At 35.5% G+C, this 17,217-nt stretch overlaps 1 protein-coding gene across 4 annotated transcripts in view; it reads left to right on the forward strand.

Annotated features, from left to right (window-relative positions):
- Window positions 1–17,217, forward strand: part of FSTL5 (follistatin like 5) — a 676,350-nt gene that overhangs the window by 349,655 nt on the left and 309,478 nt on the right. For all 4 annotated transcript variants that reach the window (XM_067737033.1, XM_067737032.1, XM_067737031.1 and 1 more), the window contains exons 5-6: window positions 70–266; window positions 13,153–13,273. In XM_067737033.1, the coding sequence (XP_067593134.1) occupies window positions 70–266; window positions 13,153–13,273 (318 nt within the window). The remainder of the gene's footprint in view (window positions 1–69; window positions 267–13,152; window positions 13,274–17,217) is intronic.

Genomic DNA, 17,217 nt, shown 5'->3' on the forward strand with positions numbered 1-17,217 from the left:
AAAACATTAATAAAATAAATGATTCCTTTCTAATATTGTTTTGAAAATAACTTAGTTCTTTTGTTACAGGAGATAACTGCGAGGCCACTGAATACAGCAAGATGAAAAGCATGATTTTAGATTTACAAAATCAAAAATATGTTACACAGGACAATGAAAACCCTAACGGTGATGACATATTTCGGAAGAAGTTGCTGGTGGATCAAATGTTTAAATATTTTGACGCCGACAGTAATGGACTTGTAGATATCAATGAACTAACTCAGGTAAGATTAATGACTAAATTAACAAGCTAATTTAAGTATAGCATATGCGATATATTTACATTTGTGTGAATTTATGCTATATAAATAAAAATATTTTTATTCATATAATTTGACTATAGACATAAAATATTTTTAAGAGAAAAATTTGACTACTCTATCAGCAGTATTAATTTTAAGTAATATTTGTATGATGTTGTACAATTTAAAAGAGATACCTACTTTTGACCGGTTTCTATACCTTAAATACCTAAAGGAATTGCCAGTTCTCTCTTATAGAATTTATAAAATATCTCCAGATATATTCTGGAGCTTTTGTAATGTTTAATTTTCTATCAGTCAATGGAAGCTTGTTTATCTGGTATTCAAGAGCATTACTGAACAGTACATCTATAACATATTGTAAATAAGTGATTTAAGAAGGTATTCAATTATTGACCTACTCCAGTACTTTTTTAATTATCAAAGATCAGGTATATTAAATCTGATTTTAATATTATGTCAACATTATTAAATTTCATTTCTTTGAAAATTGCCACCAAAATGATACATATAGACAAATTGTTATTAAAGAGAAGAGAATATTTTAATAAACAAAAGGTCTTTATGTGAGCCATTTTGGAAAATTAGAAATATTTTAATGTGTGTGTTACTGAGACAGACTGCTGAAGGAAATTGAAATGCCCAGATTTAAGAACCTAAATTACTTGTGAATAGTGACGGAAATGTAAAATGATGGACATAAAATTTCTCCACAAATATATATAGGTTTTTAGGGAGCAAAGGAGAGAATAAGCCACTCCAGGGCGACTAGGAAATTGGTGATAGCCCTGAGGAGTGTTGCTGAGTCCATGGTAATTCCTATAGTGGATCTTAAGGTGGATTTTGCTGCTGTGCTTAACAGGAAATATAGTTTTCAAGAAAAAAATTCAATTGTCTATTTCCACAACATCATGCCATTCACATTTCATATTTAATTTTATGGCTTACTTAAAAAAATCCAACAATGTGGAATATCGGTCTTATTATGCAAGTATTTCAAGTTTTAGGATAGTGTAACTTAGTTTAGAGACTTCACGTCAAAGTGACCTTGTGAGCAAATTGACTTGTCATTCTAGGTAATTAAAAAACACACCGTTTTCATTATCTTCTTTAATTCAGCTTACATTTAATGAGTAGTTACTAAGTCCCAGGCCCTGGGATTCAAGGAATGAAATTCTGGAATTTTAAGGTAAAGTTAGACAACTTTTAATTAAGATATTCATGTTGTCATACATGTCATAATTTATTTTTCAAGAATGAAACTGTTTAGAATTTTACATTTCTAGTAATGACGTAATTCAGTTAAAATGAATTTATAATTAAGGTATGTCACTTGGATCTATGCATGTCTGACATATTCAAATATATTGTGTTTTTGGTTTCTTACTTTTTAATTTTATAATAGTTTTTAGTTTTCATTAACATGTCTACACTTCTTTAACCAGTGGTTGGGTGTGACACATGATCTGACCAAATCTAGGACCCACTTCTGAGTCCAAAGAGAAAATTGCTCATCACTGGAAAATGGCATTGACATCACTCACCTATAATTGTTTCAAGTTTCTGCTACATCCAAGTTTATATTAGTTTCCTAGGGTGGCCATAACAAAGTACCGCCAACTGGGTGGCTCAGACAACCTCTCTGTCAGTTCTGGAGGCTCAGCGTCTGAGATGGAGGTGTTGGCAGGGCTATGCTCTATCTGAAGCCTCTTGCGGGGGAGAGTCTTTTCTTGCCTCTCTCAGCTTCCGGTAGTGCCAGGCATTCCTTGGCTTGTAGGTGCATCACTCTAGTCCCTTCCTCTGCAGTCAAATAGCTTCTCTCTGTGTATTTGTTTTCACATCATTTTGTCCCTTCTTCAAAGATACCAGTCATATTGGACTGAAGGTCCACCCTACTCTAGAAGGACCACATCTTACAGTATCTAATTACATCTTCAATGACCCTATTTCCAAAAAAGTTTACATTCTGAAGTCCTCAGGGTTAAGACTTGAACATATCTTTGGGGAGGACAGAGCACAACCCATAATAAAGTCATCTGCTACAACGTTTAGTTTTGTTCTTCCTGTTACCTTTGATTTGGATTTGCTTTTGCATCTGAAAAGTGCCCTTCCAATTCATCTGAAAGTTATCATGTGAGAGCAGAAAGGATCTTCAGAATCCTGTTTATATGTTGACCATCCACAAGGTACAGGCAAGGAAGGATCTGGGGAGGTAATACTTACTAACCCCTGAAGACATGCCCCAGTCCTTCCTTCAGCTTTATAGAGTGGAAATGTTAGCGTCTCATCTGTCAGCAATCAGCTATGAAAAAACCAGAAGGTTGTAACTGACGCGGTGGAAAAGATATAATACATTTCTAGCTCTTACGAGCATAAATATTGTTTTTGACTTGTGTCTTTTTAGGTTACAGGTGCTTTTAAGGAACTTGTATTCCAAGTATTATAATATTAAAGTCAATAATATATATGACTTTAAAAATCAGCTTGGAAACATATAATATCCTCATTTAATATCAAGTTTCAAAATAATTTAAATTAAAAGAGTAAAAGGGAAAAGGATCTTAATGGTGTCTGCTAATAATTTACAAGCTATTATTAGCAGAAATGTAATCTGTAATTCCAAGATACTGCCAATGGCAAGTAAAAATTAATGAACGTAATTTGGCTTTGAGGTTTTATAAATTCAGCATAAAAGCTGGCTGCCCGTGTTCTGTTCATACTCCACATAATGAATATATATTCTAAAGCTTCTCTTGCAGATTTTCAAGTAAATTAGAAACTAGAGGTAGTTGAGAGAAGAAAGAGATAATAAAAAGCAATAGTTAAAGGGGGTAAGATCTATAGTATCACAGTTTAAGAACTTTGATTATAGAACCTGGACTCATATCTACTACTTAATTCCTGTGCAACCTTTAGCAAATGACCCAAACTCTCTGTGTCCCAACTTCCCTTTCTACATATCAACAATGATAATAACACCTAGTATGTAAGCTGGATGTGATATTGATATTATTTTGAAAATGTAGACTTCTTAGAAACATAACTAGCACATAGAAAACATGATATAATTGTTAGCGCTAATTAAATTTTCCAATCTAAGTTTCCTGTGCATACCGTGGAGGATAATGGAAATATAAAGAGGGCACACATGCTTGAGTTAGTGGATGAGCAACTGATCAATATTTCCATCCAGTTCATCCTTTGCATTTTTTAAAAAATGTATTTATTTATTTATTTATGGCTGTGTTGGGTCTTCGTTTCTGTGCATGGGCTTTCTCTAGTTGTGGCAAGCGGGGGCCACTGTTCATCACGGTGCGCACGCCTCTCACTATCGCGGCCTCTGTTGTTGCGGAGCACAGGCTCAGTAATTGTGGCTCACGGGCCCAGTTGCTCCGCAGCATGTGGAATCTTCCCAGACCAGGGCTTGAACCCGTGTCCCCTGCATTGGCAGGCAGATTCTCAACCACTACGCCACCAGGGAAGCCCTGCATTTTTTAATGTTTACAATCAGCTGATAGGTGAGAACAAATCGGCCATTATAACCCAGAAGTCTATGTACACGTTATTAAATATGCAAGCATTTTAATACCAATTTTCACAATGAAAAAATGTTTCTTACAAAAGAAGAAAAATAGTTTGGTTATTCCAAGAAATTAGGAAAAATAAATGGTAGCATGTTTTATTTATTTATTCATTATTTATTTTTCTCACATCATTTGAAGTACTCATCTGCTTATCTCACATAGCTAGTATGAATGTTGTTAAATCCTGAGTTCTAGGCTAGAGACAAGTACATGGCATCATTCTGCAACCACTGTGGTGGTGGGCATTTTTCTCCAGAGTATATAGTGCCCCTGTCTTTACAGATATGATGTTAAATTGAACTAAACTTTAAATAAGTATCATATATATTTTGTTTTTAAGATGCTGATATATATTATACTAAAATATCCTTACCTGTCAAACTGTAAAATACCTAGTTTTGTGCAGTTTTTTCTTGCCCATAAAACCAAGTTATAAGAAATAATTGAAAGCAATATCTTGATTAAGACAGACATAGATGTGTTATGAAAGAAACAATATGCTTTAATTGACTATATTTTACAATTTAAATATTTTAAAAATATATAAGTCCTCAGTTAGTATCGTACAGTAACCGAGTAATGATAATAGTAGTAGTAATTGTAATAATACTATTAACGTTTCTATAATCCAGATGTCTGTCATTCCCTTTGCATTTCTTTTTGAGCTACACACACACACACAATCCATTTGCAAAAAGCAATATGTACTCGGTTGAATGACTGAAGATGTATAGGGTGGTAGAGGATGGGATTATATCACATATTACACAAATCACACATTGAAATCCAGTTTAGATGAAGCACTTTGTACACTTCTCCTTTCCTTGTGCTCTGTCCAGATCATGCCTTGCATTTTCTGTACCACAGATGCAAGACCCAAGTCTATCTCTCAGTTTCAACTCCTTAATTTTCCCTGGGGCTCCAAATTCCTTATCACTCAAAACAATATAGTTCTGTTTTATTTATATTCTCCCCCTAAATGTGTATAACCAAATACATCACTTTCAGTAGTTGCCAACATCTATGTGCCTTTCTTAAAAACTAATGGCAAGTTATAGAATATAATAACACCAACATCAAAAACCGATCTGTGCAAGAGGGAGGAGATATGGGGATATATGTATACATATAGCTGATTCACTTTATTATACAGCAGAAACTAACACACCATTGTAAAGCAATTGTACTCCAATAAAGATGTTAAAAAAAAATAAAGCAATATCTGGCACAGTCTTTCCTTTGGCAAATAAGTCTTCAATCCCTGAGACTAGTAGAAATTCTTATCTTCTGTCTTCTGCCTTATTTTTTATACCCTCAGAACCAAGCGAAATCCCACCTCTCTCTCTTTCCTCAAGTGTGTATGATGTCCATTTTCACCCTTGGTGAGGATTTTTGCCTTCCTGAGGGACATGGAGTTGGATGACAGGGGAGAGTGTGGGAGCATTTTTACAGGAACAGAACAGTTCCTCACTCTCTCCTCTCCCATATACGTGTCTTAATTACTATATGACAAAGGTAATATTTCAATCACATTTAAAGTATTTGTTGAGCATTTTTGTTTTAAGATGTCTCTTCTCTCTTTATTGACAACGGGTAAATGGACATTTAATTTACTTTGGTCTAGGCAGCCCTGTATCTTTTCTTAAATCTGTGCTATACTGCCTGGGTCCTATTCAGAATGAGGTAGTAGAACTGAGTGGTCTCAGCCAGTAACCGGTTTTATGCACTAAAGGCAAAATCAAATTTTCTGGCTCTTTCCAAAGACCAGGCTGAGGGTGTGAAACTTTGCTTGTTTGGTGTTCTCTCTTAGTTCCATTCCCCAAATCTAAACAAGTGTCTGAGGTTCATCTCTATTACCTGTATCTCTCTCCTGCTTCTCTTAAATTGCCTTCTCCAACAGCAAGAATTCAGGGCTCTCTTTGGGTCTATGGTGAAATCTGAGCTTTACTAATGCTTGCTTCAGTGAAAATTGTCCTTGTAGCAATATGCTGCAAATTTGCTTAATATTCAAATGTATGTCTCATAGGATAATAACTCACTGAAAAAGCCTTAACAAATGTAAAGTATAGTCTTTATTTGAAACATAATAACAAACAGGGTTTCTCCCCTAAGTATTGTGTATGTGACTAGTATGGTCAGGCGCTCAGCTACACAGTAACACATTTATGGTTTTAAGAACATATGTTATTCCAAAATAGACCTGTAATGCTTGAAATGAGGATTTCAGGATGAAGTGACCTAAGGTATGATCACATCCCTTTTGGCAGGCTGGTATGTAGGAAAAGTTCATTGGAAGAGAGAAGGTTAATGATCATTTGCTATGAAAAGAAGCATAGAACTCTTCCTGGTGGTTTATTCATATGCATTTTGAAGTTTCTGGGGATATTGATAAAGAGTTAAGGTAGACAGAAATATTGTGAATTGAGGGGTAAATCATTGGTGAATTATGGGGAGAGAATAGGAAAGAATTATGTAACTGAATGACCTGACATTCAAAGGAGTAGCTTCTATTTATCATCCATCCATCTGTCTATCTATCTATCTATCTATCTATCTATCTGATGAAAGAAAACTCATTTGGGAGGAGGAAGAAATCCAGAAGTGCCAATAGGGAAGCATTTAATTTTTGACCATCTTCCTTCCATTGAGGTAGAATAGACATGAGAAAAAAATTAGTCTCCAATTGTTAAAATTATTGGACAACTGGTTTTCTTAAGGGGTAGCCAGATTTTCTTAAAGTCAGTATGGTGAAGAACATGTTTTCATAAAAATAGAAGCCAAAAGAGAATTTTCTGATCAGAGAGCAGGATTTACAGAGGATACTATGATGGGTTTGAGTTGGAAAGGAAATGAGATTAGGTCAGATTGGGAAGTGTGCAGAGCAATATGGGAAGACTTGGATTTTATAGGGTCACAGAGGTTAACCAGGGTTAGAAGCACAAGGGAATTTGTATAAATTGTCCCTTAGAGAAAGGACAACTACTTCTCGCATCATGGTTCCTCAGAGTAAAATGAGGGGATACATACGCAGACTTCACTCAGCAGAATGGCACCCTTGAGTTTATTAGCAATGTTAAAAGATAAACTGAAGCATATTAAAATGTTGAGTTTATCTGAGCAAAAATCCATTCAAATCTGACAGCGCCATACCAAAAGTTGTTAGAAGCATTCTGCGGAGGGGAGCTAGGGAAAACTTTTACAGAGAGAAGGTGAAAGCAAAGTAAGGAAAGTACTAATTGGCTACAGATTAAAGCCTAGTTGTTTGTGACCCGTTGTCCTTAGGTTTTGATTTCATAACCTTGAGGCATTTACAGGTTTAGGGGTTGGTTGTATTGTATGTGCCAAGGCATTAGAGCCAACCTCAGCCTAAAATTCTCCTTGCTTAATTTAAGAGCAGCCAACGTAGAGTTCTTGAAGTGAAATGGTGCTAATGGCTTGGCAAATGTGTTCCTCAGCCTTCTCCCCATTTCATAAAATAACCACCCATGGAGTTTAAGTATGCAAAGTCATTCCCCTGTGAGTCTGAGTTTAAATTAGCAGCTGTATTGAGTATATTGATTTAGCTTTTTTCTTCATTTAGATTGTCATCTTAATAAGCTGATTCACATTAGGAATACATATTAGAATGAAATATTTCCTTAATGTGCACACATGACAACTGTTTATTAAAATAATAAAAGGAACTACTTGTTCTCAGGATTTAGATTATTATATTATATATATTTGACTTAAAGAGCCATTTGCTCAATGACTACCATATGTGAATTCATTTACAAAATTAAATAAAAAAGAATAAATAACGCTAGATATTTTTAAGCTAACAGGATAGGCATGGTGCTGATGTCTTTGCAGACTTTGTACATATCCATTTTCTTTAAAATTTATTAGAACTGTTACATAGGGAATGGACAGTTAGTCTTTATTTTGAGTTGTTAAGCCTATTACAGTTTTAAAGATTTTTAAAAGGGTTCTTGTAGCTAGTCAACATATTTATGTGTAATGAGATTGGTAAGAATTGTTTTATCCCATAGATAAAATGCTATTTTAGTGGAAACAAACTAAATGCAAATAAATAAGCCTTTGTTTGGGTAGAGAAGGAGATAAGTGAGGACTGTCTGGGAGTGCCGTGGTAATTAATCCTATTCAACATTTACAAACCCCATAAACCTGTCAGGTATACAAAATAAGGCAGCAGAAACCAGTTGTTAAAATGGCATTGGCAATGCCAGTAGGTAGATCCTAGTAGAATCGGGAATTTCCTTTCAAGGGCTAAGGATTTCAGAATAATAACAGCAACCATTAGCACTTAAAACAGAAAGGTAAGGCCTGTATTGTTGGGTTAGGTGTAGCTCAGGGCTCCAATTAATAAACAGTAATTTCAATTGTAGCTGGAAACCTTAGTAAGTAGTTTCAAATATTCTTTTTTTTTTTTTTTTTGCTTTAACTCTGTTCATAGTATCATAAGACAACTTGAAATTTAAAATTAAATTATTTAAAAATTTTAAATATATTGTTTGTAGCATTCCTTTAGAATGTCAAAGTATACTAAACATGTTGGCATTCATGTTCAGAGAATCCCTGTGAGCCATATAGAATGCCTTAAAACTAAAATAGTTTTCATCCCGCCAATTGTTTAATAATTTTATCTCTTCAGCTAGTCTTTCAAAATTAATGTTGGCCCTAATGATTTTTTAAATGTCTTCTAACGTGTTAAGCATGTTACAAAACCTAAAAGAGAACTTAGAAGATGTGATTGTTTTATGCAATTCTTTTCTTTTAATACACCTATTGCAGGGTAGCATCAGTTATATATGATTATACCATTATAATTTGTAATATTAATTATTTACCCTCTGTCCTTTCACATTGTTTATTTTTAAGCGCTGTTGACCATCCATAATTATCGTTTTTTTCAATTGATTACATGTTCCCACTCACCGTTCTAGAATACTAACTCCATAAGGGAGTCATTCTTACTTACTAATTAATCTCCAGTCCCTAGAACTATTCATATGGTGGTTGTAAAGAAAGGAAAGAAAGAGGGATGGAGGAAGGGAGAGAGGGAGAAAGGAAGAAAGTGGATAAGAAGTAGTCTGGAGGACCAAGTAACAGAAGAGCCAACCTATATTGATGTGGGAGAAAGTTAAAAGCCAGTGCCTGGAGATGTGTATTGTTACCACAGGAGTATATTTATTTTCTGAGCCTTGGAGCCTTTCTGAGCCTACACATTTGTCAAGTAAAGGACTGAATATATCTACCTCTGCTTAACTTCACAAACGTGATGGACTTTCTTTAAAATAGAGGATCACTGAGCTCTAACTCTACTAAGACCATTGTGATTCTGACACAGGCATGATTAGTTTGAGAAAAATAGTTTCAAAGGATGAGGAAGAACTCAGATTACTTGAACATATTATCAATCGAAAAAAAAAATGCCCAACGTGAGAGCTGTGAGTTGTTTTATTTGGGGCAAAATGAGGACTATAGCCCGGTAGACAGCATTTCGGAGAGCTCTGAGAAACTGCTCCAAAGATTTTGGGGGGCAGGTCAGTGTACATGTGATTTTGGTGAAGAGGGAGTACATGCAATCAAGCACATATTTTTTGCAGAAGGTTTCTGCTGGTCTCGTGAAGGTTACTCGTCACAAGGAGCAGACGTCACCACGAAGGATTTTAGTGCTTTTCTAGATATGAGGAGATGCAAGAATTGAGCTCATAAAATTGTCTCCTGAAAATATCTAACTATCTGAAGACCTGTTCTGCCACTTTTTTGCAGAGCACAGAGGGCCTCATTTCTGCTCTCCACCTGAACTCCTTTCAGGGGGTGTTGAAGGTCAGCAGCTGCAGCAGCGCATGATTTAATCCTTGTAGAGGGAGCTGGCAAGTGCCAATTAGTAGTTGGCAGTATGAGTGGTATAGCTCACGAGTTCATCTTTTCTCCCACTCCACCAAGGAGAGGAAAGAACAAGACACAAAACTGGAAGATTAGACTCCTCTGTCTTCCTACCCCCTACACAGATGGTCTCATCACCATGACCTGACTTGAGACCATCAAAATCAACTACACGTATCTTATTGCTTTTGTGAGAGTTAATATAATAAACCTGGATGTCCAAATCATGCCTTATCCCCAGAAATCTAATAACCATGCATCTCTTAGCAGGGAAACAATCCTCTGCATCTACCTCTGGCACTTTCTATCTCTCTTTCCAGTTTTATTTATCTTTAGATAAGTTATCGTCATCTGAGATTCTGTATAGTGTACAAGCATGTCTCAGAGATATTGCAGTTTGGTTCCAGACTACCACAGTATTGCAATAAAGCAAGTCACATAATTTTTGTTTGTTTGTTTCCTAGTGCATATAAAAGTTATTTTTATACTACACAGTACTTTATTAAGTGTGCAGTAGCATTATGCCTAAAAAAAACAACGTACTTACCTGAATTAAAAAGATACTTTGCAAATGAAACTGTGACTGGCCTCCTAGACTAAAGTTTCAACATAAGATACTTCAATGGCAGTATATTCAGTGAGTCTGGCCTTGTCAAGAATCTCTAGTTCAGATGTAACACATGCATTCTGAGGAAGCTACAGTGGGAAGTCTTTGGAACCAGAGCCAGACGGTAAATGATATAAATGTCCTACAAGTTTGGTTCCCCAGCACCAGAGTGCTTAATGTATTACTACTATTTTGTTTTATTCTTTCTTTCCCCCAGTCACACATTCAGCTCGTTAAGGCTATCAGAACTCCAAATATCTGAAGCAATTTTCCCAGGCTGGTTAAAAGGTCTATAGGAAGGTATCTTCTGCATTTGGAACACCCCAGAGTGTGCCAATGCTCCCATCAGGAAACAAAGGAGAGAAAAAGTTACTAGGAAGCATGTCTTAAGTAGGCTATTTCATTGACCAAAAATGGACTAAATGAGGAAAACGTGTATTTAAAATATGGAAGAATGAGGGAGTCAATCACCTCTCTCCTGTGCGTGGGCATGGCCAAGCGTCTGTGAACAAGGATTTTTATAAAAAGCTCACTAGCCAGGACCATGCACTTTCCTAAAGCACATTCATTAAAACAGCATATCCAGCTGGAGTTTTATAATCATGATCAAATCAAGTTCAAGATCAAATCAAAAGCAAGCTAGTCTTATGTCAAAACCAGTTTCAAGGAAAAAAGTAGGAGTCTGTTCTCTGGGTCTATACATGATTTAACTTGAGTGAAATATTAGAACAGAAATAAATATGAGACATACAGTACAATGATGAAAGCTTCTCCCCCAACTTTCTGTTCCATCGTTTCACAAACAGGTACGTGACTAAAAGTCACTAAAAATAGTATTAAAATATCTGACCAAATCCTGGTGTCACTGCATCCTAAAAATTACTGCAGTCCTGGCACTGCAGGTCTTTAGGAAGAGTATAGTGAGGTAAGATCAAACACACTGCCCCTCCGCCACCTGGGAAAAGTCACTTCCCATTATCCAACAAATAACAGATGGAGAGTGGCTGAGAGCGCCGTTGCTTTCTAAACAGAAAAGCAGTACTTGTTTCCCCATTAGGCTTATAGGAGAGATAGCTTCAGCCATTAGATAGTTTTGTTAATCCCTCCAGCTGGACTGTGCTAAAGCCTAGGGCTTTAATTGTCACTATTGACAATATCCATTTATATGGAAAGCAGATAAATCATTCACTTTCCTCCCCTTCTAAGGCAGCAAATGCCAGCTTAGCCAATGAAATTTGAATCCAGTAAACAAGAAGAGAGAACACATGATGTGTAAAAGTCGTATTTAGCAGTGCAGGTGCTGTCATTGCATGTCACCACTCAGGTGGCTACAGGAGGGGCTGGAGCTTCTAGTGATCCATCGGCTAAGCTCCATCCTCAGCGCTGTCTCTGCAGCTCATCCAAGCGCAGGCATAACAACTTCTAACTTACAGATGTTCCATAAAAGGTTAAAAATAGCTCTTTAGTAATTCCTATCACCAATCTGCCATTGCTGTGACAAAGCTTGAATCATCCCGGTCTACCAAAAGAAATAATAAAGCATCATGAATATACAACTATAACGTGCACAAGCTGGTGTGGAAATCTGCATGAATTATTATAATGAGAAGCACGTTAAATAAAAATCATTATTTTTAACTTTGATTAGGTCTGAATGTATACTGTATGTCTTGCACTTGACGATATGTGTGTGTATAAGCATATACATGTTTTTATAAGTCTGCACAACAACCAGGAGAGATAGAGGTTACTATCTTTAATTTCTAATTGAGAAAAGGTTGAGTGACTTGCCAGATATTCTAGAACTATTAAGTGTCCTTGGCATGGTCTGAACCAGAGCTGGCTGACTTCAAAGTCTGTGTTTCCTGATTGCACCAACTTAAAAAAAAAAAAAAACACGGGGAAGCAAAGCTCCAAGCCATATGAACCACTCCCTCTGTGGACAAATATGAAAGACCGTGGACACAGCTATGCAGCTACCCAGAATGAAAAGGAATGTTTGAAAAATCTTGGAGACCTCTTTTACCAGACAGGCTATATCTGTCTGGTAAAAAACAGAGTATAAAAAAGCTGCCCCATGGGACAGAGCACAGAGTAGAAAAGCAGTCTGGTGATTTTCCTCACCCCTGCTTGGGTAGGTTTCCATCATCAATTGGTGCATTAATTCTATCTGGCTCCTGGAAACAGTCATTTGTTGAATAGCTCCTTTGTGACCCAGGGAGTTAATTCAGAATACCAAATGCCTTCATTTCCAGCTGGAGAGTTCAGGCAGAAGAGAAAAAAAATACTAACTTCATTTTTTACAAATAATAGGAAGATGAAAGTTGGACCAAATTTCCTCACTATTTTTGTTGGAGGAGAACTGTTCTATTTTGACATGGGTCACTGAGACATTGGAGGAAATTTTCATGTGCAGGCATTTCCTTGAGTCAATATAAGTGGAGCAAAGGAAATGACTGAAATACAAAAATGTCCTTTTAGTGTTCAGATTTTCTGGGTCCTACTGGGAGGTTTCTGTATTAGAAAATTTAGGCTAAATTCTAAGTACATATCTTAACGTCAAAGCAACTAAGTCAAATTTTTAAGTATATCTTTGAAACAGTTGGGAATAAATGTCCAGTAACTGAAAACCCAGGTTTCTCATAGGTTCAGTTCTTTGCCCAACTACAGACTTAAATTACCTATTAAGTGACTTACATATAATTAATTATACTATAGAAATGTTAAGACAGATATAATTGCCTGAATTTAATTTTCTTGTCAGGTGATAAAACAGGAAGAACTTGGCAAGGACCCTTCTGATTGCACTTTGTATGATCTACTGAAATATGATGATTTTAACTCAGACAAGCACCTGGCTCTTGAAGAATTTTATAGAACATTCCGTGAGTATAAGATTCATTCTCTAATTCCTCTTTGTTCTTTTTTCTGTTTCTTTACCCAATATGGTGCGTTTGCTTGACCTCAAAGTACAGACTGTTTCTTAAGAGAAGTATATAATTGAGATAATTTAAGTGTGTGGCTGTATTGAAACGAATGTAAAAGCTAAGGGAGTTATAATTCTAAAATGCAGAGCTGGAAATGTTTGATAACTATTGATTCTAGTTTAAGATATTAATTCCACAGTGATGCTTCCAAGGTTATTTTTAGAGTAGGAACAGCACTTCACTGTCACCATATATCAAAAACAATTATTTACATAATGACAATTTTTTTATTTTATAGAAAAACCAAAGTTGATTAATAGATAAAGTTTGCATATATGTTAACAACAATAATTAGCATAAGAATTGAAAATTATATTTATGTTAAGATATTTTGGAATCAATTATATATGTTTAAAATGCTTAAAGACTTCTTAAAATTGAGTATACTTTATAGAGCAAAGTTGTAAAGATGATTTGGTTAAGAAAGTGTATGACAGGTTATTCATTAAAAATAATTCAAAGAAAAAAGAGTAAGAGGCAAAAAACAGAAGGGAAAGTTTGGAGCTGTGTGTAAAAGAAAGAGAAAAAAAAATCATTAAATTAACTGGTTGGTATTTGAAAATCACCAAGTAATGAAAGTTAAGTGAGATTTTAGATTGATAGATAGATGATAGATAGATGGATAATCTTCAATATTTTTATATGCACTCACATATATAGGACTTTCCAAATATATACATATGTATATATTTCTTTTTTCCAAAAAGGCAGGAAATAGGATATGTACTTGGTATAAAAAGATCCTTTTTTTTTTTTTTGCGGTACGCGGGCCTCTCACTGCTGTGGCCTCTCCCGTTGCGGAGCACAGGCTCCGGATGTGCAGGCTCAGCAGCCATGGCTCACAGGCCCAGCCGCTCCGCGACATGTGGGATCCTCGCAGACCGGGGCACGAACCCGTGTTCCCTGCATCGGCAGGCGGACTCTCAACCACTGTGCCACCAGGGAAGCCCAAAAGATCCTTTTTGAGTTATGCCTCTGTCATCCATCAGTTAGTTGTCTGATATTGGAAAAATTACTTAAATCTCTGAAAATTCATATAAATGAGGATAGTAATTACCACATGATCATTTTATATTAAAACACTGAATTATATTTTATGTAATATTTGAAACTAGCAAAGTAATAAATGTGAAATAGCTGCTTGTTACAAAGCTTTAAGGCAAGACGTCAGTATGCTCTTCAGATTTAATTAAACTGCATTTCCACTTTAAATTGCAAGCAGAATACAGATGGGATATCTCGGTAAACACTTAATCCTTTAAAGTGTGTCACAAGGCTAGAAAACTTTTCAAAGATAACAAGAAAGCAGCATTATCATTCAATGATTATATGAAGAAACTGAAACACAGAGAAGTTAAGAACCAAGTGGCTGAGTTTATTATCAGACCTATGCCAAACCAGTTAAGAAGTCTATGTGTTTGCCACTAAACTTCACTCTGTAGTAGGCATTGTTCTGTGTGCTTAGGATGACAGGAATATTATGGTTTATCAGGAAAAATTGTTTACATTAGATTATATTGTATACTATCATGTAAGATACAAGGGGATAAATGTCATAGGAAGGCCTACATAAAATATAAAGTGAACTAAGAATATAACCTCCAGCACTGGGAATCAAGGAGAGTTTATGAAAGTAGTAACAATTGAATGGGTCTTCAGGATGAGTGGATTTGGACTTTAGGGGATGAGAGATGGAAGATGGACAAAGAGAAGAGTGTCAGGGAGGAAGAAATTTTCCTCTACCCTTCTGGGTCCTTTTGGCTGGTCTAAGAATCAAGTTCACATAAGGCAGATTAGCAGGAGAAAATCAAAATTTAATAACGTGTATACATGGGAGAGACCCAAGAAAACTGGGTAACTCACCAAAATGGCTGAAACCCTCACCTTAAATACCATTTTCAGCTAAAGACAAAAGAGGATGTTGAGGTAGGGGTTTTGTGCTTCAAAGGGGAGGAAAGCAACACACATGGAGATGGAAAAACAAGTGTTTGGTAAATGAATGTTCTCTTAGCCCTGCACAAACAGTGGGACACAGAGAGTAATTTTAAGAAGCAGACTTTGCTGAGTTCCTTTCTGTCCACACCCCTAGTTCATACTATGGTAACCTGTGGTGATAGCTCCCTTCCTGGAAGAGGTCCTCTATCCTCTTTCTTCAAGGCAGTTGGGGGAAAGTTGAAGTTACTTTCCAAGTCTTTTGGGCTTTGATTGTTTTCAGCTTGAAATAATATTAATACCAAAGAGACATTTGGGGGTGGCAGTTTTGCTCTCCTACATCAGCCTAAATAAAATCTCTACTGCATGATACACCAGAGTATTTATAGAAACTAGTCCAACCGGAAGATCTCTTCCAGGTCTGAAAGTCTATGGAAATATATCAATTATCATTACTATTTTACTAACTTATTTTATTAAACAGGCAGTCTAACCTACCAACTCCTATCCCCCACTCCCATAATATGAAGATACATGGATGTGGCTAAATAAAAGTAGTTGAAATCTATAGCAGTAGCAGAAAATATTTTTAATGGTATACAAACTATCAAGCATCAATAAGAATTAAATTGTATGTTTACATAGGATTTTTATTCAAAATATTGTTAATGGTGGAATAGTGGAGCTAGAAACTAATAAATACAATGAAAATAAAGTGTGAGTAATATGTTATTTTTATGGTAACACAGCAAAGACTGAATAATGATCCCTGGCAATATCAGTACAAAAGAATCTTCCCTAGAATACTGCTGCCTGCACCTATCAAGGGGAAAATGATGCTGTGTTTGGGATACGATTTGATATTGCTAAGGAAGGCAAGGTAGATCAGTATGTTGTAAAGATAAATAAAATTTGCAATTCAGAAATCTGAATCATCAATACAAACTTCAATAGAGACATAGTGAAACGTTGTTTTTAAAGGAGCTACAGTGTACTACAAACTATTGAATTTGGAGAGAAGAAAATCTATATGATTCTGTTAACAACTGGAAGGTAGTATGGTAGCAATTTTATTGAAATTATTTATAGTAAATGCAATGAAGTTTAATGAAGATTGTAATGATTCTGCCATTCTGTCAAAATTATGTATTATGCAAAAGGTCTACATTTTTAATATTTTGAATCATAAAGTGATATTTGATAACAAAAGCACTTGGCAATCAGCAATCATATTATGAGGTTTTATCTTTTTGAATAATCACAAAACTTTTCCTTAACTATGATAAAATGATGTTAACATAATCGTTTAGAAAAAGTAATATTTTTAAGTAATGCTGGAATTATCTGGGGTGTCTTAATATTCATTGTGGTCTCACCAAGCAGTTTTCTGCAATATATTTTCAGCGTTTCACCGTTATTAAACAGGGTATCAAGCTCTTGAATGACCCTTTGGAGATAGCAACACTAACTTGTTTGGATTGCCTGTATCAGCAAGATGTGTTTATACTTATATGTGAATAGGAAACATACGTCTATTTCTTTCTCTCCTTCTGTTAAAATACTTCACCACTAAACCCACCTCGGTTTTGTGAAGTTTAGTGACAGGTGTTGTATAATGACATGATTTTAGAAAGTTACTCTATTATAAAATATTAGTATCATGAATAAAAAAATATAACAATTGTGAAAAGGCAATCTATTTTAAAATTATGTATTAAGTACCTATGTGTATAGACTGCTGTGACAGTTAAAGCAACTTGAAAAGATAAGTTTCCTTTCCTTTAGAATGCATCATCTCAGACAGACAATGATAAAAAGGACAGATATAGTAAGGATAAAAAGTAATCAGTTTTTCCACCCAGAATTCATTCCCCCAGAGAGTTTCTAAAAAGAAAGCCCAGAAAACTAAA

This window comes from Pseudorca crassidens, chromosome 4, assembly GCF_039906515.1.
Source record: "Pseudorca crassidens isolate mPseCra1 chromosome 4, mPseCra1.hap1, whole genome shotgun sequence".
Lineage (NCBI taxonomy): Eukaryota > Metazoa > Chordata > Mammalia > Artiodactyla > Delphinidae > Pseudorca > Pseudorca crassidens.